The sequence below is a fragment of the Pleurodeles waltl genome, chromosome 5, assembly GCF_031143425.1.
Source record: "Pleurodeles waltl isolate 20211129_DDA chromosome 5, aPleWal1.hap1.20221129, whole genome shotgun sequence".
Classification (NCBI taxonomy): Eukaryota; Metazoa; Chordata; class Amphibia; order Caudata; family Salamandridae; genus Pleurodeles; species Pleurodeles waltl.
Genome location: NC_090444.1, coordinates 85111237 through 85136140, shown reverse-complemented (window position 1 = coordinate 85136140; position 24904 = coordinate 85111237). Strand labels below are relative to the sequence as shown.

At 44.0% G+C, this 24904-nt stretch overlaps 1 protein-coding gene and 1 long non-coding RNA gene across 2 annotated transcripts in view; both read right to left on the bottom strand.

Moving 5' to 3' along the window:
- The window catches only part of RAB10 (RAB10, member RAS oncogene family), a 180958-nt gene extending 174683 nt beyond the window's left edge, over positions 1–6275 (bottom strand). Inside the window, exon 1 of the mRNA XM_069233655.1 lies at positions 5681–6275. Coding sequence (XP_069089756.1) covers positions 5681–5807 — 127 coding nt within the window. The 5' untranslated portion in view covers positions 5808–6275. The remainder of the gene's footprint in view (positions 1–5680) is intronic.
- Positions 6276–13286: 7011 nt separating this feature from the next.
- LOC138295389 (uncharacterized) lies at positions 13287–24025 on the bottom strand. The gene is made up of 2 exons (XR_011203592.1): positions 23130–24025; positions 13287–17132 (listed from the first exon to the last, which is right to left on the bottom strand). It is a non-coding gene; the product is annotated as an uncharacterized lncRNA (long non-coding RNA).
- Between the last annotated feature and the right edge of the window lie 879 nt (positions 24026–24904).

Genomic DNA, 24904 nt, shown 5'->3' with positions numbered 1-24904 from the left:
CATTCTTAATAGCTGTATTTCGTCAAGAACTGTCGTAAAGTTTACAAGAATTAGTTTACGTTCTGCAATTTTCTTCATTTCCAAAGATGCACAATATCACAGGTTCCAATTGTCAGAGGTTGAAAAATTCAAAAGGTAAAACCTGTGCACGTGAAGTTCACTTAAAGGTCTACTACCTAGCCAGTAAGTGGCTTTAGCTGTGTTACAAACCATTACTTTTCCGGCGATTTAAAAACGGAAGATACAATTTATCTGGAACGTCTTTAACATATTGACTTCTGGTAAATTACCATTTGGAAAATTACACACAAAAGTGAAATCTATTCACACTTTTTTCTGTCCATTAAAACATGAGGGATAAATATATCAGGTCTATGGTCTAACATCAAAATTACATAGTCAGTACCCAGGCGCAAATTATTAGGGCGACCGCCAGGGGAAAAAAAAAAAGAAAAAAAAAAAAAAAAAAAAAAAGGGATTAGAGGGTCCTGTGGCAGAAGAGAAAAGGACTAACCACATGCTGAGGCATACTTCTTTTTTGTAAAGTCAATAAACACTTCTGCCGACCAGTTGCCATGATAACATTGAAATGCTTAAAAAGATGGTACAAAATAGCCTCAATTACAAAACGTATACGTAATAAAGAACTTTGTTAATGTAGACAGTACACTAAAGCTAATTAAATTATTGTGGGTCTCACGAGGCTGAAATGGCCTTTCTGAGAACATTTTCCAGCGAATAAATGAAGATTAAGCTCCATGAGCTAAAAGCTTTAAACAACAAGACGAAGGCCTTCTTTTAAGAAATTGTCTATACTCTCTTACACACGTTTTAGGTGTGAATATGATGGCTAGGTGTGAATATGACGGCTAAGTGTTCTACACATCATTCCTATCTAGTTCTGCAGAGGAAGCCCGAATACAGAAGCCAAGAGAATATTATCGTTGCTTAGATGATGATTCAAAGCACTGCTTAATTCGTGAATAAAAAGGTGGCGGTGCCGGAAGTCCCCCCCTCTTAAATACGCGGCTGCTGCAATTAAATGAGCGAACACGGAACGGAATACTAAGGCATCGTAATCTGAAGCCATCTCGGGCCTCTTTAATCCATACAAAGCCACTTCCTGCCCCTTCAGCTCACTCTAGCAGCGTTCTGCTTTCTCCCTTTGTGACGCTTTTTCGTTTTTCCCTTCCCTTGTCTTTCCCATATGTGTCTTTTGCTCGCAGTAAGTGCTTGAGGCAGAAGGGTAAACCCCGGCCCTCAAAAATAAGTGCCGGTGCTCAGCACCGGAAACAGCAAGCACAAATTAAGCACCGATTCAAAGCCTTCCAAATTTTTAGATTATTTGAAGAGAACGTCCAAAGACAGGAACTGGTTCTGACAAATTGAGCATCTAATGAGGATGACCAAAGGTGACCGAGTGAACTGTGCTTGTATTGGTGAGAACAGTCAAACTGTGACTACATAAAGAACACTGAGCCAAATGTTCCCAATAAAACATACTTCCAGGGACGGGTAACCAACTATGAAAAAATCTACTTCTAGACCAGGGAACATTGGTATCGCTTTTCATGGTATGATATATCATTCTCACCCCATTAACAAGTGAGGCTGCTTCGCTTTTCAAACTCTGTACCCAAACCCATACTACATATAATATAATAAACAGAGTGCTCAATAGGGGCGTTATACAGAACCAACAGCTGATTTGTCTCGCACAGCGAAATACCATGGCCTTACATTGGCTCATCAGTGAGGACTAACAGATACCACAGAGACATTCACAATCGACGTGTAGCTGGGACTATAATCATCCTTTGTAAGCCAAACCCATTAACATCTAAAGGGACAGTTTTGTCCACATACTCCCCAAAACCGGGAAAGGAACGAGTCAATAAAGCAAAAATTAATAATATTTCGTTGGCCTAGGATATCTTCATTAGAAATCAGTATTTAACTATGTGTGAGGGGAATCTTATTGTTTTGTTTTCAAAACTCCCTCGAATGCTTAACGAATGTTACACTCACAAACGTTTACCAACAAATGACATTGCGAGACTGATAAAATTGCGGTGTTACTAAGTGGCCTCGATAGAGTCCCATAAACATAGCGCAGTTAGGCTGTATTATAGGTAGTAAACAATGTTTCCTTTAGCGGCGGGTTATCCATCTCCCATCAGCTGGGCAGCACCGGCCCTTTAAACCCACAGGCCGCGCCCCCCAGGCTAGGGTTTCTTCGGCCCATCTGCGATTGATGTCAGAGCTAGGAAACCCAAGCCGGGCCCCGGGATCCCTTTTCACCGAGTGCAGGGCTGCGGAAAGGAAGCAGCAGGCCCCCCATCACCCGCAGGCCTGGGCGGAGGGGCGGGCTCAAACAGCGGCTCTTGGGTAACCCAAACGTGCGATTCTCCTCTTTTCACAGCACTTGGCCGGGGTGCGCTGAAGGGCAGCAGCATCAGAGCGCGTCATGAGCTAAGAATGCGCCCTCGTCTATCTCCTGCTCTAAATCTGGACGCACTTCTCGCCGGGGGACGGACTGGCTTACATGCTCTGGGGCCTCGAGAAGAACGCCAACTGCGCACACGCTACATGGAAATAAAACCATTAAGCACGGAAACCAAAAGTCGAAGCCACGTTGCCACTATTTCTGCACATATAATTTCCTCTGTCGTGCCCGTTCCCTGTACTCACCTCCAAGGGCTTCCTTGCATCTTTGTGGGGAACTAAAAGTCAAAGGTGCCAAACATTACATGAAGGAGAATAAGGCACCGACGCAGAAGTGGCCAGCTTGTCGAGTGTTTCTTCAATAACTGGACCCCTCCATAACATACTTAAATTCTTCGTAGGTTGCTGGTGGCCGCTGTCAAGGACCATCCCTCCTACTAAAATGTTCGCATTCATAAAGTCCGAATGTCAAAAATCAGCTCAGGCCTCTAGCTCTGCTGCTCGCAGTGGTCGGTTCAAGGTAGATGTACAGATGCACTTCATCATATGAAATGCAAGTATTTAAAAACTATCACCACAAACATGTTAAGGACACCCATCACGCCTCACAAGGTAGCATATTAAACTGCCTCGACAGTACGAGCCTACTCGAGGCCTGCTGGCTTCAAGCACGCCAGGGCGCAGAGACAACAGGTGCTGTAAACTGAACCGTGACAACCACCTAAAACGACTCCTCCCTCCAACTATTATGGTAAAAGGCACAGGTCCGATGGAGCACATGGTCTTTCACAGCCGCAGCAGGTTCACCGCAGGCTAAATTCATCCAGTGCTACAGCACACACAAATAGCAGATTATCCCATAACATAACTGTTAAGAGGAAATGTGTTATCTTATAGTATTCCAATCTGTGTTGTCCAATCAAATGATCAGTATACAAGCATAAAATCATAACTCACAAAATAAAAAAATCACATTACACAAGAAACATAAGCTATTCCTCCCTACACTTTCCAGTCAGTTTCAAGGCACAGACACTAATTTTAAAATCACACGCCACCAGGGACCTCAGCAGTCTGCAATAAATAGAATTCACATGGCGAAAACTATTCTGAGGCACAATGACAAAGAAGTCACCTTTCCATCCCTAGAGTTATACAAGCAAAAACACCCACGTAGGAAATGAGCGAGCCAAAGAGTCATGCTTGCTGGCGGCCCTCAACGACATGTCCCAACTAAACTGTTTCTATCCAAACATGGGCCCCGCATACAAAATCAAAAAAGTAACTCCAGATTAATACTCTGCAAACGATCAACGTGTGGACTAGTCTTTAAACCAGCCGTAGACCCATTAACTAGCTACCTTTCTCGGCTAAGGTTTAATACAGATGTAGCTGAGAACGAAAATAACTGCACGTAATACAGACCCAAGACATGACAAAAAGAGCGTTGCTGGCACAGCAGTACCGACGTCCCAAAAAAACATGATTCTTCATCAGGTGACGCTGTGGTTTTGTGTGCACGTAGGCTTTACCACTAATAAAAAACAGTCTGTTTACTTAAAAACCAAGCAATTTGCAGTCGAAACCTGGAACAAAGAAAGGCGTGACCCCCAGTGTCATGCATTTTTAAAATGCTGCAGGACAAAGAAATAAGACTCTAAACAAACACTGAGTTAACGCAGCTGTTTTTAAACTCAAAACGAGCAAAACTTGGCCAACAGAATACATTCACAGCGTAGTTCATCTCTCATGAACGAAACATGCATTCTTTGACACTTTATCCTGGTACAGAACCCCAAATAACAAAATATAACGGCGGAGTTGACGCAAACACTGCAGTTTTCAGTTGTGGGATGGGTATGAGTGCACAGCTCGGAGACTACGCCTCGGAAACTGTACCGACTTAAATACTCCTAAAACAAGTTCACTCCCACAAACAGTTAGATTTGCAAAGGATCCAGGGGAGTAACAAGCAATTAAATGCCATGGGTTATATCGCTGCAGTGTAAATTATCTCTACATTTACAAGAATTATGGACAGTTTATAAAGACGGTGTGTGCCATTGTAAATCAGAACCTTAAAATAGTTTAATCAATTTCTACGGTTTAATGTTCATAAAGCAAGGTAAATCTTTAGACAAAAAGAAGTCGAGTCGTGTGGGACAGGTACTATGAGTGATGTCAAGAATGCAATGGACAAGAAGATGTGACAATGTGTGGAGAGACGTGCGAGGTTTGGGACACTAGTAAAACTGAGAAGCCTCAACGCACTGGACAAAATCAGCAGGCACTTCTGCCCCAGTGGACGAACATGGATTATAGATCATATATGCAGGCATAACAAATGTGTTTAACGTGTGTATCTAAGGAGGATCTCGTAATGGGATTGTGAGCGCCACGCCCTGTTCTCTCGAAGTTTAAAGTTCGTTATCTCTCATTTATGCCACACTGCAGCGAAAAGTCCCGATCCCAACATCCGGCCAGTAATGTTCGCCCAGCTGTGATAGTTGATGTTACCCAATGGATCGACTTTAAAATGCTGGTGTAGGATTTATACTCGTGTAAAGTGGTGACAAAAGCATGCGATCTATGCAAGCAAACCGTACCCCACGAGTGCTAAACCAACAACACGCATCCAAAGGGATGCCAATGGACGGGCAGGAGAAGGCTGTGACCTGGATACTGCGCAGGAGGGACATGATTTTTGATGCATACATGTGATGAGGCGGGCGTGGTTCTAGAGGCATATGACCCTTCTTAAATTCACCCACCTGGTCTGAAAACGGTGGAAATGAAGGTGGTGCTTTGGGACTACTAATGCAATCACCATCAGACCTCCACTCATATCCATGAGACATGACTCTGGCACTGAAGGAGGGTCCGTACCCTGGTGTTACCCTCATACTGCCCACCCCGCAGGCCCCAGCAGCGCTCACCTATGGTGGAGATGAAGGTGATGCTTTGGGACAACTACTAATGCAATAAAATCAGACCTCCACTGCCACCAATGAAGCTGGCACTGAAGGAGAATGAGTACCCTGGTACTACCCTCATACTGCCCACCCCGCAGGCCCGAGCAGCGCTCACCTATGGTGGAGATGAAGGTGATGCTTTGGGACTGCTAATGCAACCACATCAGACCTCCACTGCCACCCATGAAGCTGGCACTGAAGGAGGGCGAGTACCCTGGTGTTACCCTCATACTGCCCACCCCGCAGGCCCGAGCAGCGCTCACCTATGGTGGAGATGAAGGTGGTGTTGAAGGCATCGTCGGAGAAGCGGAAGAGCACGCAGGTCTTGCCCACCCCCGAGTCGCCGATGAGCAGCAGCTTGAAGAGCAGGTCATACGTCTTCTTCGCCATGGGGAGGTGGGTGCGGGCTGAGGCCTGTCACCGGACAGGGGGCGGGAGGCCCGTCACCGACAGGGGGGGGAAGCTGACCGGGCGGGGGGATCCTGGCTCTTCACAGGGGCAGCACTGGAGGAGCCTGACACCTGCAACGGGCCCGTCACTGGGCGGGCGGAGGCTGTCACGGGCAGGGAGTGGGACGCCGGGCCTCTCGGGAGGGCGGGGACTCTCACCCGCAGGGGGCGCGGCTGTCTTCCTTCCCCGCGGAGTCAGCAGCAGCGGAGCCGGGCGCGCGAGACTGCTACTGGCCACGACACCCCCTCATTGCTCGAGCTCGGCTCTCTCGGCCCCTTCTGCCCGGCGCGGTCGCAGCTTTCTCTCCTCCGGCGGCCTCACTCGGGACAAAATGGCTTCCGCTCGCTCGCTCTCCGCTCCGGCCGCGCGCCCGCCCCTCTTTCCCCCTGCAGGACGCATGCGCAGTATGCTGCCGGGGAGTGGGGTGGGTGAGACATGGAACACCACCGCTCTCGGGTGGGAAATGTCCAGAGCCGTCGCCACATTGAGGTCAGGCAAGCCACAGGGTACCGCCCGTAAATAAAACCAACGCACAGCTGATGCGTGAGTGACATTTGGCCTGACTCGAAGATGGCCGCCGCATGGAAACCGTCCAAGCCCCTGTCAAAAGAAAAAGTTTGGTGCCGTAGGTTCCCCCTCCCCTTTGTGCCGAGAGAAGTGCGTGACTGCGACATGTTATATTCAGCTTAGTTTGGTTAAGTTTGCCAGTCAGACGGTTCATAAAAGTAACCTGGTTAAAGTGGCTTTTTTGTTAATTCATTAAAATAGTATATATTTACTCATTTACAGATCGCAAAAAGAATAAAGAGTGCAGTCATTTAAAGAAAACAGTAACATAAACGAAACACTCGAAACATCTCTTCAGTCAGCACAAGGTAACTCTGGGTTACTTTCATTGTCATGTCTAGTCAAACAAGTTCTCATCTTTTATAACATGGCAACAAAAAAAGGTGAGAAACTGGTGACATAGGCCTCCCTTTTTTCTCTCGGATATAACGCCGGCCATGGCCTTTGAGGGCGGCGTGTCCGCCATCTTGGAAGAGTATTTGTAGCGGAAGCCGTACGTCAGTTTACTCACTGGCTTATTGTGCTGCTACCTATTTGACTGATCTTAGACATGGCGCATTGTAGCCAAACTTCTCCAATTTTCTTCCCTGCATCAGACAAAATTGGAAGGGTTTAAAAAGTAAAACATACAACTTAGAGGGTGGGTCAGATCTTTAGAGTGGCAGTCACAAACCGCGAAACTTGCACTGCGCATGCGCGACAGAAAAGAGGGTAATAAAAAAGGAAAACAGTTATTGTAACAGTGTGGTGTGTTTCTTGTGACGCGTTCGCTAGTGAGAGGGCCCGTCTCAGTTTATTAATGTTTTTATTTATTCGTTTAGCTAGTTCTTTAGTGCCGACTTAAACCAGTTGTACGCAAGGGCGCTTTACAAAGGTGACATTTTTCTTATTTTAAAAAAATGGAAGGGTGCAGTCTTTCGATGGAATCAGAAGCTGTAGTGTCATCTTCAGCAGAGACACTCGCCAGCATCAGAGACCATCTAGTGAACATTATTGGCGTGAGAGGGATAGGTCAATATTCAGAGATAACGAACTTGTAGAAGAAGGATACGTGTGGGTGGGGAAGTGGGGGTGAACGTTGAAAGTGGGGGTGAGGGTGGGATAGGGGAGGCTGCTACGCACTTTCAGAAGTGGGCCAGAAACGGACAGGTTGCTCCTTCAGTTTGTTTTTGAAGGAGGGGAGAGATGGGTCAAGTCTGATTTCCTTTGGAGTGTTCTTCCATGTTTTGGATGCAATTCCCTAAGAATGGTTGGTAGAGATGGGTGTGACTTAATAAATATGTGTTCTTTAACAATATGTAACACGAACCATTCTGCAGTAAAGTGAAAATGCTGCAATTCATTGAGTTGTGATTTTTTGTGTTTTGTAAACCAGGCCCAGAAATAGGCCCTAGCCAGTGCTTGAAATGGAAAAATAGAAGTGCAGGTACTCGGTACCACAGTACCTGCTTGTTTCTGAGAAGTGCCGGTGCTCTCCAATTAAAAGTATTACGTTTTTCTCGAGAAGTGCAGACACTCTACCTCTCAAAATAAAAAAAAGTGCTGGTACTCCGCACCGGACAGTACCAGCCTATTTAAAGCACTGGCCCTAGCTCTATCTTTGTTTTGAACGCAGTCATGTTTTTTATTAGGTCTAGCGCTCAAGCGCTTTGACCTGCTGTGAGTGTTGTACTCTTTTATCCATGCCCACCTGAGGCCTATTACTTTCACTCGTTCCTGGGCTTGCCTTTCAAAAATCACTTGATGCCATTATTAAATGCTTTATGTGTGTCCCACCTTGAGGCTGTTTTTGTCGCGCCTTGCAGACTGCCCCTGTTACATGGATTATTGCACGATTGTCAATATACTTCAGCGTGGGCAACCTATTTAAAAAAAAAATTTTTTTGCCTCTCCCCTTCGTGCTGCATGGTAGCCATGGTGCTCACAGCACGAACAGGCACAGCAGTGTGAACATGATCGGTGTTATTGAAGCGCTCGTCATATTGTTCAAAGTTACCTAATTAGAGTAATTTCTTGTGGTATCCTAGGAACGGTAGAATACGGGATGTGGGGATTCTGGAATGGAGGGAGGAGAAGGAGTGGGAGGTGACAGTTGGTGGAGGAGATGTATGTCGTGCCTGCTCTCCAGTAAGTCGTTACTTAACAAACCATGTGAAGCTGAACTGCTTCTACAATTTGGTGATGAACGGAGTACTACGGACTCATTTAGAAGCCGTGGCTCTTTTCAGCGATCGATCAGAGCTGTTCAGGCGGTGGTGAGCAGGCGGAGCAGGACAGCGTGTCAAGGTGATAGAAGTTTAGCCCTGCCTTTAACATTGCCAGGTGATATTTCTGGTGTTGGTTTATTTGGTGACGGCAATGATTTTAAAGAAACTCACTTACAGATGTAGTTGTGTGCGAGGGCCGGCAATTGAACTGCTGCGCGAGCGTGATTGAAGCATGCAGGAGACAACTATTACGTGTATCCTCAAGCACAGGAACAGGTAGAACGCATACAGCATTAGTACGTGTGACGCGAGCGTGTACGTGAGACGCAAGCGTGATCAGCAGCAATTGACATTTTGAGTAGGTCACGCATCAGAATTACTTCATTTTTCCAAATACAAAGTGCATTTGAAACTTGGTATTGGAGTGCGTTTCGGTGATTTGCACACTATTTTAACAAGAATGTATAGTACATGTACTTTTAATGTGATATATTAATAGTGCAATTGGAATATATACATATATTGCAGATATAGCCATAGATAATTATCAGTATGGCATTTCAAAAGTATGGTGTTACACCACCAGTACCTTTCCTCCTATGACCATGTGAACCATCCTTAAAGTGGGTGGACTGAAAATAATATTTTACAAATTATATTTCTGCAATGGAGGAAGAAAACGAGGAAACTTTTACGCCTTCCAGGAAGAAGAAAATATTATTACATAGTTTGGGTCCAGAAGGTTAACACATTTACAACCACATGGAAAAAAAGATCAGGCAACCAGATGATAGGAATGTATTTGAAAATGCCCTGGAGTATCTGGATTCATATTACCAACCTACAGTTTGGACAGCTATAGATAGGTTCTCATTTTTTAATAGGAAACAAGGGAAATTGGAACCTGTGGAGGACTATGTAGGTGCACTCAAAAAGCTGGCTATACATTGCAAATTTGGAATACTACACTATGATCTGATAAGAGATAAATTAGTTATGCATTCCAGTAATTCAAGCATTCAAGAGAAGTTATGGGTTTGTGGGGAATCTCCACTTAATGAGATTGTGGCCATAATTAAAAAGGCGGAAATGTCGAAAAGATGTGCAAAATCAGCATTCAAAGAAGACAACCAAGGAGAAATGGTTTGTAAGGTTTCAAACAACAGGGAGTTGGAAAAGAAAAAAAACTGGGAAGCTAAATAAAGGTCACATAGCTAGAGATAAGGAGTGTCCTACTAGCAAGATGAAATGTGTTTATTGTGGTATAACAGGCCATTTTGCCAAAGTATGTAGGAAAAATAATTACAACAAGAGAACAATTAAATGTGCCATGGAAAAGGGAGACATGCATGAAGAGGGTGTTTCTAGCGATGAGGGCATACTTAGTATTGATAATGCAATTTTGGGAGTAAACTTTAACTTAGAGAAAGAAACCTAAATGTGATGTAAAATCAATGGTGTTCCCATTCAAATTATAGCAGATTCTGGTTCGCCTTATACAATCATACAGCTATCTGTGTGGCTAGAAGAGTTTGCTGCAGAATTGGAGAAACAAATGAATCCTACAGATATACACCCAGTTACATATACAGGAGAAGAAATTCAGATGGTAGGATATAGGATGGGTGAATTTGAGTTTAAAAACAGGTTTGCCAAAGGAAAGTTGTATGTAGCAGAAAAATGACCCTCAGTTTTGGTATGGGTAGAAAAAGGTGCATTAGGAATTATTTTGGATCCTAATAGTGGGGATCAAGTAATGTCACTAGATGAGCATAATTCTACAATTGAAAGAGAGATGGAAAGAAGCTTTCCTACAGTATTTTCTGGGGAAGTTGACAAAATGTCAGGATTTGTACACAAAATTATCCTAAAAGAAGGGGCCATGCCAGTGTCCCATAAAGTCAGGAATATACCCATTTAAGTTAGAGAGGTTGTAATGAAAGAGCTAGACGTTTTAGAGAAGAAAAGCATCATAGAACCTGTTGAAAGTGCAGAGTGGTTGTCTCCCCTCATTTTTGTTCAGAAACCTAATGGCCGGTTGAGACTGTGCATTGATTTAAGAGATCTGAACAAGAATATAGTAATTGACAAATTTCCTCTAAACAGAATTGAAGAATTATTAGCAAAAACAAAAAATATTAAATGGTTTTCGACTACTGAATTAACCACAGCTTATCACCAGGTTCAACTACATTTTGATAGTAGGAATCTTACTGCGTTTATAACACCTTTTAGGTGTTATACATTTGTCCTTATGCCATTTGGTTTAGCATCTGCAGCTGCGGTGTTTCAACGATTGATGTATAAACTTTTCAGGAATGTTGAGGGAGTGAGATACTTTCAGGATGATATACATACCAGTGATGGGCAAAGATAAACAAGAACATGATGATAAATTGAAATTGGTGTTAGGAATATTAGCTAATAATGGGTAAACAGCTGATTTTTAAAAAAAATGTATATTTGCCTTAAATTCTGTGACATGCTTGGGCCATGAAGTAGGATGTGTTGGAATTTCTCCTAAGAAAAAGTTAATTAAAGCAATCGAAGATGCACCTGCTCCTTCATCAAAGGATAAAGTTAGATGCTTTTTAGAATTAGCAGAAAATGATGCTAAATTTGTGAATAATTTTGCGATGAAGACACACAGATTAGGGCAGCTGTTAAAGGAAAAGAGTGAATTTAGTTGGGTTGAAGAGTTCCAGAATGATTTTGAGAATATTAAGCAAGAACTAAGCACAGCTCTTCCATTACAAGGTTTTGAAATTGGCACACACAGTGTTATTACCACGGATGCTAGTGGGAAAGGTCTGGGAGCTGTGGTAACTCAGATTGACAATGCAGGTTTAGATAGCACAGTAGCATTTGCTTCAAGGTCATTATCTCCCTCAGAAGAAAGAGTTTCTGTAATTGAAAGGGAAATGTTATCAGCAGTATGGGCCTCCCCAACCCAACCCGTAATTGGGTTCGCCAACACCCCGGGTTGACCAATGATACAGCCATTGATCTAGCATGCGCTTTCCACAGGAGTCCAGACTTTAGAGCTACCTCCAGCCGATCCTCAGTCCCGTCCCCTGTGCGACCCACAATAGGAAGAGGAGCAACTCCAAGGTCATTGGGAACGCAGGATCCAGAGCGGATACGGATACCCCATCCATCCCCATCCACTTTCCCTGCGTCGGGACCTCAGTGCTATCATTGCTCGGAATGGGGCCACATAGCCCGATATTGCCCCCAGAAAAAGGATGTGGAAGAGCCTATGGAGATAGGCATTGCAAAGGGAAGGGTGTTCTGGGCCGGTGACTCCAAACCTACCTACACCTTCCCTATCCTTCTCAATGGCAAAGAAAGGGTGGCCCTGGTTGACTCAGGATGCAGCCAGAGCGTCATCCGACAGAAATTGATCGTCCCCGGACAAGGGATACCCCAGGCCCAAGTATTGATAGCTTGTGTCCATGGGGATCAGAGGTATTATCCAGTGGCAGTCATCAACCTCCAGTGGAGAGGAGACGAAGAAACCCTCAAGGTGGGTGTGCTACCCCACTTGGAGGAGGACATTATTATTGGAACTGATTAGGCGGCCTTTCCCCTTTTGTTAACAAAAGCAGTACAAGAACACACAATGAAAATGTGGTGGAATGAGGTCCCCTATGATGATGAGGAAGAGGCCAGGTGAATTCCTAGAGATCGACCAAGCAAGAGACAGAAAAGGATACAGCGGCGCCAATATGCGGAAAAACAATTTGAACTTATCAAAAAGAATCCAGAAGCCTCAGGCAAAGTATATACGGTGGCCAGAGATTTCAGTCAAAGCCAGAGAGATGATCCCTCCTTAAAGAACGCATGGCAGCAGGCCTTGAAGCACGTGGACAATGGGGTAGGTCCTAAATTCTTCCTCCAGAATCAACTCCTATATAGACGTCCTCAGGCTAACAATGACAGGCCAAACCAACTGTTAGTCCCCAGTAGTCATAGACACCAGGTTCTGTATCTTGCTCATGGAGACCAAGGGGAAGGACATCTAGGTAGGGAAAAGACCGAGGAAGCCGTCCTCAGACGGTTCTATTGGCCGGGGTGTTCGGGGATATCCGTAGACATTGTTCGAATTGCCCGAAATGTCAATTATATAATCTAGCTGTACACCCACCAGCACCCTTACAACAGTTACTCATCATTGAGACCCCCTTTTCTCGCGTAGGCATGGATGTCATCGGTCCTCTCAACCCATCCAGTAAAGGTCGGCAGTATGTCTTGGTATTGGTAGATTACGCCACCCGACATCCCGAAGCTATTCCCCTCCCCAGCATGCATACTAAAGTAATCGCCCAAGCCATGATTTTGTTCGTTTCAGGGGTAGGCTTTCCAAATGTCTGAAGTAAGCAAGACTTTAGGCATTAAGCAGATTAGAACATCGGTATATCACCCACAAACAGATGGTCTCGTGGAAAGATATAATCGGACCATTAAGTCCCTACTAAAAAAAGCATTACCGATGATGGTAGGGATTGGGAAAAAAATTACCCCTGGTATTGTATGCAATACGCACACATGTACAGTCTTCCCTAGGACACAGTCTGTCAAATGCACATATTTGCAGATACTTACAAATGCATTTACAAAGGAGTTTTGACACGGAGAGCCGGAGTGAAAAATCAATGACCAAAGGTCTGTTTATTTTTGCTGCAGCAAAGAGGACAGGTTTACCACTGGCATCCCAGGCCCGAAGTAAAGTGTGCTGACATAAAGCGTTTAACAGTGATATTTATACTCATACATCAAAGGATACATAAAATGTGTAACTAATGATATACGTCATACAGATATTTTAAGGAGTTAATCAGTTTCCACACACTGGTTCCATTTCCAGCCTTGTCCTTGCCTCCCTTCTGCAGCTGCCTGACTCCCCACATTCTTGAGACCCTTCAAAGGATTACGTGGTTCAAAGGTATAGATATCAGCCTTTCCCTCCCCAAAATACCACAGCCGAGGTCAGTTAGTTATTTGAACACACAATTATAATGAATACAGTGCCCCAGTTAGGGAAAGAAACCAGCTGCAAGCCTATGGCGTGGAAACAGGCTTATTTTACCTAAACAAATATACATAAGATAACATATGTGATAGACAGTGCGTTCAGAGACAACAAAAGCTCAAACTTACACGTGTAAAAGAAACGAAGCAATTCAAAATGAATTCTAACAATCGACCCTTTTTGAGTTTTTTTCTTCTGAACATAATAAACGTTTTGAATAGTTCTAAATTTCCTCATATATGTTGAATTTTACTCCCACTTCATTGAAATTTGCATTCATGGGGACATAAACAACCGATGGGTATGAGCAACCAGTATCTGTAGTGAGGACAGTAGGGTCAATAGCCATTAGGGAAGTTATCTCTTCTCTCTGCATCATAGCTCGATTGGTTTCTAGTATTTTCACTGGCGGAAGTTTACACAATTTTAAACAGGAACAGAGAGCAGGTAAGCACTGCACTAATAAACAACTTAATACAATAGCTATTATTATAAAAAGTATGTCTTTAAACAACCAGCCCCACCCCCCAAACAAAGACCATAACCATGATAAACTCCAATCGCCTCCTTCATATTGGCCCCCCTTTTCAAATACCTGTACTGCTTCTTTTATTTTCCCAATATCCAATTCTATCTCTGATGACTTGTTGACAAAATAACAGCACTTTTGCTGGTACTGATGTTGGATTAAAACACATACTCCTCCTTGTTGTACTGTAATCAAGTCTAGGGCAAGCCGATTTTGTATCGCCAATTGGGCTGCAGAGTTTATCTCTACCTGTATACTTCCTATGGCCTCTCTGGTGGCATTAAATGCAATGGCTAATTCAGCTGACATATTCATCATTGCCAGTTGTAAATCGAAAATTCCAAATCCGGGAATAAGAACATGTAATACTTGAAATACCCAGTTCTTTCGCTCCTCCAGTATGGGTGTCCCTCGTTTGTACCTATGTGCAAAACTCCCCATGTTAAGGGGCTGGGAAGATGATATATTTGATATCACAGTAATGTTTGGTGCCAAATATGCCAGTGAACATATCCCTTCCCAGTTTAGAGGCAGTACTTTATATGCAGTTCTTCCACATACGAAGTACATGCCTCCCTGGATTTGTGAATTTATAATGCTGTATTTTATTCGAGGCAATCCTACACCCTCTGGGGTGTCATGCTCAGAATTATTGCAATATTTGTAATCTTCCCAGATTGTATTTAGCAATGATACATTTGCCCAGGGTGCAACATATGAACATCTAGCCGTCCAGAGGGGGCCAAGGAAAACCCGGGACAATATTACAGGTGAATTTTTCCCATTTCTATCTTGTTCTCTGGAGGGATCATATAACAATCCTTCTGGATCTACTAGAATCTCATTTTCTCCCACAGTCAGGTTCCAATAATTCACAGTGTAATTTTGATGAGTCCCATTAATTAACGCTGTCCAATTTCTGTCTATTTTCTCCTCTCCTTCAAGATCCCAATTCCCTGTCTTTATATCAAATAACAAAGTGTAAACACACTGTTCAGGAGGGATCTTTCCCATGTATTTTGCCTCTGGGTTTTGCCCATAAAAATAGGTACCAAAACATATGGGAAACATTTTAAGTGTGGCATTCTCTTCAGGCATCGGGGAGAGCTTGTATTCTGCCTGGGTATTAGGGAGCACCGCACACCTAGGGTACCATTGATATTCTTGTTGGTCACATCTCCAAGTGGTATTTGGTACAAGACACACTTCCCCTCTTTCATATTCACTTGGTGATACTGGTACTTCATAAAGGCCTATAGGATCCTCGGGGTGTCTAGACAAGTGCCGGCAAATCCAACAGTCAGTGAGACTTAATGTCTCCGCTAATTTTCCATGAACCTTTATCAATGGATGTAAGGTAGGATTTTGCAACAATGATGCAACACCACTGGACATTATACATATTAACATAAGGGTCACTAGGTACTTCATTATGGTTTTGTAGAAATAGTTATAAGGCCACTCTTCCCTATTCTCTAGAGGGATATTTGTCCTGCCAAATGGATATATCTTCATAATTTTATTGTGCTCTTCTCCTTGGTCCTACAACTTTTCTATGATACCGTTTTACTCGTCTCAACCGCCTACGCGTGTTCAAAAATATACTCACACAATTACCAAATATGTAAATGCAAAATATTGATATCACTATACTAATAATCATATACGTATAGATACAGATAAGTGAATTTTTCCTTCAATGTTCACACCCACTAGGGTTCAGCACCGCCGTGCTTTCCACTCTAGCAGTTAGGCTGCACTGGTTGGTCCAGGACAATAGAGGTTGGCTTGATCCTAGGTCCCTTAGCTTCTCCTTTTCAAGTTTTAACTCCTGGTGAGTCTCAACTCCCAGTGAGTAAGTCGAAATACTTCAAAATTAATCTTCAGTATAGTTTGTCAGTTTCGTTCAGTGTCTCAGCAAAATGAGGGCGGAGGCCAGCAATTTTCAACCAGATTAGTGATGTGCTTGGGTATCAAACAGAAAAAGGGCACCTTTTTTTTTTTTACCGCTGGGACTACAAACCGCACCAACCCTAATGGCTGGCCGCTTCCGTAGAACTGGTACTTGGTTTTTTTTTTTCTTTCTCGCCAGTCACAGAACTGTTAACTCCATTTACCCACTGATTGAATAGCGTTGCACAAGCTGCATCCCACTATACTTGTGTTCTCGTTGAGACAATTGTTCTGACCAATGTTCTGGTGTCGTTGCACAGGCTAGTCACCCGTGTTCATGCTGGAATTTTAGTCATCACAGTCATTTACAACCTCGTCGCCCAAAGTGTGCGTAACAACAGTGAGGATAGCTCGTTTTAATGCTGGTACATCAATGGCATCGGAAATGCCGGTGGCGGTGAAAGCGGGGAACTGTATTTCACGAAGGCAGGCGTGCCGTATTCTGCTGAGCAAAGGATTCCTGGGCCATTCAGAAGAGACCTCAGTTTGCAATTCCAAGCTAGGAGCTATCAGGGTGATGTAAATGTAGCTTTTCGTAGGGGTCACCACCTTACGCACCTTCAAAATTCTGTTCATTTGGATGGGCGAGGACGCAGGTTGTATCGATGAGTTTGTTGATCTTCAAACAGCAACTCTTCGTCACTGGGCAGTTGTGTCACCGCAGGAGCAGAAGTAGCACTTGAAACCTGTGGAGGTGTTTCCTGTCTCCCTACTTCGCTGTAATCAGGAGACAATGGTAATTCTGCTGTTAGAGTACTCTGTAGTGGAATTGGTGCACGCTTACAGTGGCTAGCATGTATCCAGTTTTTCCTTCCTTCCACTTTCACCGCTGTCTGTGTTGCAAGCAGTACCTGGGCTGGCCCCCGCCACCTGGGCTGAAGACTGTTGGTTCTTTGAAAATTCTTTGTCATAAGCCAATCCCCTGGCTTAAAAGGGTGACCAGGGCCTTCAAGAGGAGTCGGTAGGCTGGCCTTGACCTGTTGGTGGATCAAACGCAAATCTTTAGTCAATTGTTTACAGTAATCTACAAACAAAGGATATTGCACTTCAGAAAGCTTCTTTGGTCGTGGTACCCCCCAGATATTGGCTGGCCTCCCCATGACAACTTCATAGGGGGATAATCGTGACTTGCTACTGGCAGTCATCCTGATGGACATTAATGCTAGGGGCAAAGCATCTGGCCATTTTAAGTTGGTCTCAGCACAAATCTTAGCTATTTTGCTCTTCAAGGTGTAATTATACCTTTCTACAAGGCCCGCTGATTGTGGGTGATTTGCAGCATGAAATCGATGTTTGATGTTAAGGGCGGTACAGACCTTCTCCATTACCTCATTAGAAAAATGACTGCCATTGTCACTCCAGACTAATCGTGGCAAGGCGTATCTAGGAAAATATTCTTTTAGTAATATTTTGGCGGTAGAGAGGGCACCATTGTCTTTTAATGGGTAGGCCTCTATCCATTTTGAAAACATGCATACTACCACTAACACGTATTTCAGTTTGTTACACGGTTCCATGTGGATAAAATCCATCTGTATAGCTTCAAAAGGGAGATCAGGAGGGGCAAAGTGGCCAGGGGGCGTAGGGGTCCCTTTTCCTGCATTGTGCACTGCGCACACCATACAACTTTTAACCAGGTTATTAGCAGCTTTGGATATCAGAGGATTACTCCAAACATGGTCCAAAGTTGTCTTGATGCCTTGGGCACTGATGTGTGCAGGACTGTGGGCCATAGTAACCATAGCGTGTACATAGCAATTAGGTAACATCCATCTTCTTCTGTCTGTGTCATCTGTGTAACAACCCTCACTGTCTAGTCTACCGTTCTTCTCCCACTGTTCCCTTTCCTCTGCTGTTGCTTCTGCTTGAATATCTCTCACACACTGCATGGTATTTTCTAGTACTTCGTACTGGGGCTCTCCCTTGATGCTACTCTCAACATATGCATTGTCAAATGGTGCTCGTGCTGTTGCTTTCGCTGTAGCATCTGCAAAAGCATTTCCTCGTCCTATATCATCAGTAATTTTTTTGTGGGCACTACACTTAATGATTGCGACCTGACGGGGCAGACTGAGAGCAGTCAAAAGTGTCACAATCAAGTTGCCATGCTGGATGGTAGTGCCATGTGACGTGATAAAGCCTCTATTCGCCCAGAGTCGCCCAAAATTATGAGCTACTCCAAACGCATATTGGCTATCAGTGTAGATGTTAACACTAAGATGTTCACTTATTTCACAAGCTCTGGTGAGGGCAATTAATTCTGCAGCCTGTGCCGAATTTTGCGGGATTCTATGAGATTCAACCACTGTTTTGACTGTGGTGACGGCATAGGCTGCAGTGGTCGTACCATCTGGTAACTTGAAGCAAGACCCATCTACAAACAGCTCTCCCTGTGGGTCAGATAGGGGAGTGTCTGTCAAGTCTACCCGTCCCTTAGTTTCTTCCTCAGTGGCAAAAATGCAATTATGATCAAATTCCACATTGTCCTGAGGGAGGGGTAGTAACGTAGCTGGGTTCAAGACATTGCACCGCTTCAAAGTAATATTTGGACTGAACAATGTTAATTCGTAACCCGTTAGACGAGCACTGGTGAGGTGCTGCGTCTGTGTCTTGTTTAACAAAATATCAACGGCATGAGGAACCATCACAGTGAGCGGATTGCCACCAACAAACCCTTCACTTTGTTTCACTGCAGCTGCTGCAGAAGCCACTCCTCTAAGACAAGTAGGCAAAGCTTGCGCCACAGTGTCCAAGGTGGAAGAGAAGTATGCACAAGGGCGTTGTCTCCCACCTTGGGCCTGTGTCAAAACAGACAATGTACAGCCATGCTTTTCATGCACAAATAAAACAAATGGTTTGCTGTAATCCGGATTACCCAATACAGGAGCAGAGCACATCGCCTTTTTTAATTCTTGAAAAGCCTCCTCACATTTGTCAGTCCAAGGTACAGGAGAGGGCACATCTGAAAGTGTCAGAGCAGTCAATGGTTTTGCTATAAGTGAAAAATTTGGAATCCACTGTCTGCAAAAAGATGTAAATCCCAAAAATGCTCGGACTTCAGAAGGGGTGCGTGGTGCAGTCATTGTATGAACCAATTTAATTCTGTCTGGATGTAATCTCCTTCCCTCCTTAGAGAGGAGGTGTCCTAGATAGGTGACCTCCTCTCTACAATACTGCAATTTTGGAAGGGACACCTTATGGCCCAGAGGTGCTAAATGATGTAATAATGCAACAGTATCAGTCTTACATTGTGTCATGGAATCTGAGGCAATTAAAATATCATCAATGTACTGCAACAACGCAGAGCCTGTGGGTGGATTGAATTGGTCTAATTGACGTTTAAGACATTGACTATATATGCTCGGGGACTCAACAAAGCCCTGTGGAATTCTTGTCATCGCGAATGATCTACCAAAAATCGCAAAGCTAAACAAATATTGAGATTCTTCGGCAATTGGAATGCTAAAGAAAGCATTCTTCAAATCGATTACGGTGAAAAAACACGCAGAGGGTGGTATCATGGTGAAAAGACTATTCATGTCTGGGACCACGGGAAACTGGGGAATTACTATTTTATTAATTTCTCGGAGATCAATAACTAATCGATATACTGTGTTATCAGTAAATGATTGCTCACCATCTAATCTATTAGCATCATTTCGTTTCTTTACAACAGGAAGAATTGGACTGTTACATGGGCTGCTCACTATTTCCTTTATGACACCTGCATGCACAAGATCAGATATGACTGCCTTGAGCCCTTTTTCGCTTGTTTTAGGTAATTTGTATTGAGGAACACGAGGTAACCGGGCACCTGGTTTGATTTTTATTACAATAGGGTCGATATCCATAATGCCTACATCATTCTTGCCTTTGGCCCATAAGCGAGGGTCTATTTCCTGTAGCTCTGGGGGTAAGTCGTATTCCTGTGAGAACATGCACCGAGTTGGGGAAACACTATCCATAGTTACATAGACACCATCCATTGCACAGTGAATAACTGCATTTAATTTCTTTAACAAATCTAATGCAAACAGGTTTTCATTGCAACCTGATGTTAAAGAGAGTGGCGTGTGTACTGTAAATGGGCCTACAGTTACTCTCATAGGTGTTGAGATGGGGCTCACCACGGGGATTCCAGAAATCCCAATTGATGTGGTATGAAGCCCAGACAGGGGAGCCCCGGGGACTGCAGAATGTGCAATAGATGTTCTGGTGGCACCAGTATCTAGAAGAAACTTATGGCCCTCTCCTTCGATTTTTACATCAATGTAGGGACCATTTTGATCTACAGGAATACTTACTCGCCCCTGGCCCTGTCTGTGGCTGTCCTAATAATTGTAGGATTCAGAAAAGAAATCATCAGCATAATATTGTCGTTCAAATGCATTGTCAAAAATATTAGTGTTACGCGGGACCTGATTCTCATTCTGCGAATTCTGATCAGTTCTACCTCTTCCTCGTCCTCGTGCATTACCTGCCGCGTTCCCTCTATGAAGTGACATACTTTGTCTTCCTTCCAGTAATGGGCAAGTATCACGCCAATGTCCATCCTGCTTACAGTAGGCACATTGGTTGATATTTAATCGGCGGTCTTGGGGTGGTGCAGATGCACCTCGACCTCGACCCCTTCCCCGTCCCCTTGGTGGGCCACCCCTTTGCTGAGGGGTTGCATCCCGCTGAGGGTATGCCTGCTGTAATAATACCTTTTTCTTCAATTCTTTTACTGACTTCTCATTCTTTTCTAATTCTTCCTTGTACCTGCTCTCATAGTATTGCGCCATCTGCAAAATCTCTGCCTGTCCCTTCGTCATCCACGAACTCTCTGTTGCTTTTAATTTTTGTGATATTTCAGGTAGAAGGCCATTAACAAAGCGTTCTACAAATAGTGTGACACCTGTTACGGTGGCGAGGTCTTGACCGCTAAAATCTATGAAAGCTTGTTCAATTCGAGTAAAATAATCTGGGACATCTTCACCTATCTTCTGTTTATAAGTGGCAAGCTTTCCCCAATCCACAGTCTGAAGAGGTATAACAGTTTCTAACTTAGTCAATATCCGATTAGGTAAATCTAAAATATCCTGATGCGGCAGGGTTCCTGGTGCCCTTTGTGCTTCATGTGCTTCTAAACCCCCCCATGTATTTCCCAAAGTAGGTGCATCATCTACTCTTCTAATTTTATGCCAAACTTCAGGACCCAATAAAACACCAAAAAAATAGTCAATGTCTTTGAGTGTCATGGTTGTGGTGGAAATGGCAATTCTAAGGTCCCGATAGAATCCAGCTGGATTCTTTCGAGGGTCTGGCAAGTCTTTCTTTATAGCCATTACCTCCTCCCTTTTCCATGGTATATGAACAAATTGGGCCACCGGCACGGGAGCTGGTTGTCCGGCGGCATTTGCTGCTGCGACTGCAGCTGCAGTGGGCATATCAGGGTGCACTTCCCTCATTGGGTACCCCTTGTCATATCTATTTAGAACATCTTCCCTGGCTATGACACAAATGCGTACTCCCTCATTTATGCTGTTACTATCAAGAATACAAGCCCTACTGTCCCGCCATAATTGGTTTAATTCTTGTTCATAAGGGAGAGGGGTAGAATCTGTAATACAAGACTTCCAATCCCTCTCCAATTTTTCAATCATATACAGCAGTGCTAATTGCTGTCCAAAATGTGACATCTGTTGTATTGTGTCCATAATATTGGTGTGGGTGTAAATAAGATGTGACATCCAGTTATCTGACTGATCCTTGATAACCCGTTTTTCCCAATCCCCAATAGTGGAGCGGGTACTAGGGGGCGAAATCGACTTCATAGGTGTGCTCCATATGGGTGAAAGTGAGTGAGTGGCTGTGCACCGTCGGCGTTGTCCATTTGGGGTATTAGGGGCAGGGGACATTATTGGTAACCTTGCAGTGTTGGCTGGTAGTGGTGGGGCAGGTGGCGGAGGGATTAGGACTTGGGCTATTTGGGTGGCTTGGGCTAGAGGCTGTGGTGGCTGTGGCACATGCTGCTGTAGTGGTGCACCTGGATTTCCCAAATTGTGCCCTTGCCCTTGCTGCTGTTGCGGTGCCCCCATGATAGGTTGGGCTACTGCAGGGGGTGTGTAAGGTGGAGGTGCAGTAGGGCTATTATCTAATAGCTGTAGCATTACCTCATCTTCCTCTAATGCATGTTTGGGTTCTGTTGGCTTTGATACATAACTTCCCTCCACCTGGGCCCTATGGACTCTGTCTTCAGACTCAATTCTTTTCTGGGTTTGGGAATGGTGGTACAGGGCGGCTTTCTGCATGATGGTTCTCCGGTTCTCCTTCTCTAACAGTTTATCTGACTTCGTTTTTCTTTTGGTGGCCTCAATTTCCCATTTTCTGTATACTTCAAACATATGTTGTCTAGCCTTTTTATGAAACAAACATTCCTGTAGGTAGGTTAGTTTCTTTAAATCAAAAGACCCATCCTCCGGCCACTGGAGGTCAGGACAATGTCTAGTATATTTGCGCCATATACTATTATACAAATTATTCTCTAAACCATAATCCTTTAACATGTCCCACCCTGGTGTTCCCTCTTTTGGAATGGGTTGCTTTTTATCTAAACGTGGCACATGATTTCGGCGAAAACAAAGACATAACCCTTGCCAACATTTCTTATTTCCCATATCTAACCTTTTAATTTTTCAAAATGCAACACGCACCAAATTTCAAAATGCAACCTGCACCGAAAAAAAAACCCTTTTTCAAATGTGCACCAAAGAAAACCTTTTCAAATATTTACCAACTTACAAATTGCTCCAGGCCTGGGCAAATTACTCAAACAAGAAAAACACATGTAATACAAATTGTCAAATGGTACCTTGTACAAATGCAAATTTACCAAGAACTAATCATTCCCAAAAATGATAAGTTATCCAAAAACAATTATTCTCTCAAATGCAAGTTAAAGCAGACAAATAGCCAGCGAGGAACAGTCTTACCTGACTATCTGCTTTTTCCTGGATTTCTCTCCGGCCGCCCGTGTCAGACTAATCCGTCAAGATAAACACCGATGTTTCAGGGACTTCGCTGGGACATCATGAGAAAGCGGGGGGAAACCTGCCCGGTGGATAAGATGCAGCTGCTTTTGAAACTAAGTCTTTGTGCAGGGGCCCCTGGAATCTACACCTCCGGAACGGCGTCCCCCCACTGGCAGCACGTCTCGTGACAGAGCTACTGAAGATATCCACTGGAAGGTCCCTGTTCGGGCGCCAAATTGTCAAATGCACATATTTGCAGATACTTACAAATGCATTTACAAAGGAGTTTTGACACGGAGAGCCGGAGTGAAAAATCAATGACCAAAGGTCTGTTTATTTTTGCTGCAGCAAAGAGGACAGGTTTACCACTGGCATCCCAGGCCCGAAGTAAAGTGTGCTGACATAAAGCGTTTAACAGTGATATTTATACTCATACATCAAAGGATACATAAAATGTGTAACTAATGATATACGTCATACAGATATTTTAAGGAGTTAATCAGTTTCCACACACTGGTTCCATTTCCAGCCTTGTCCTTGCCTCCCTTCTGCAGCTGCCTGACTCCCCACATTCTTGAGACCCTTCAAAGGATTACGTGGTTCAAAGGTATAGATATCAGCCTTTCCCTCCCCAAAATACCACAGCCGAGGTCAGTTAGTTATTTGAACACACAATTATAATGAATACAGTGCCCCAGTTAGGGAAAGAAACCAGCTGCAAGCCTATGGCGTGGAAACAGGCTTATTTTACCTAAACAAATATACATAAGATAACATATGTGATAGACAGTGCGTTCAGAGACAACAAAAGCTCAAACTTACACGTGTAAAAGAAACGAAGCAATTCAAAATGAATTCTAACAAGTCCCTTTGAATTATTGTTTGGGCGACCCTCTCGAACCCTCCTCGAGATGCTAGCTGAACAAAGGGAGGAGACAGACGAGGAGAGTAAAGAGCTACTCACCTATACTAAGGAGTTGAGAGAGAACCTACACTCAATATGGGAAAAGGCCCACACTACCTTACGTACCTCCCAAGAAAAGCAAAAACAGGGGTATGACACCAGGAGTGTGCTCCGGAGTTTAAAAGTAGGAGATAAGGCATTGGTACTCCTTCCCAGCTGTGAGAATAAACTATTAGCTCGATGGCAGGGACCATACGAAGTGCTTGAACAAATCAACACCACTACCTATAAACTGGCTCTTCCCCACGGCCATGGTAGGGAACAAATATATCACATAAATATCTTAAAAAAATGGCAGCAACCTGTTAATGTCCAAACAGTCCAATACATCACAAATAACAGTACTGTGGACATCCCATACCCAACCCTATCCCTACCACTCTGTCCAGAGGAGTCTAGACCTCAAAGCAATACCACCCTCCCAGAACCACAGCTTATATCCCTATCCCAAGTTATTGAGGCATAGCGGGACGTTTTTTCGAAACAGCCCGGGCATACCCAGTTAGCTGAACATATGATACGAACCAAAAATGAATCTATATCAAGACAAAGACCCTATCGCATCCCAGAAGCAAAGAAATCCTTAATAGAACAAGAGGTACAAACCATGTTGAAAGCAGGAATCATAGAACCCTCCAACAGCCCATGGTGTTCTCCGGTAGTACTGGTCCCAAAACCGGATGGGAGTACTCGGTTTTGCATAGATTATAGGCGGCTCAATGAACTGACTTACTTTGACGCTTATCCCATGCCCCGTATCGACGAACTTCTG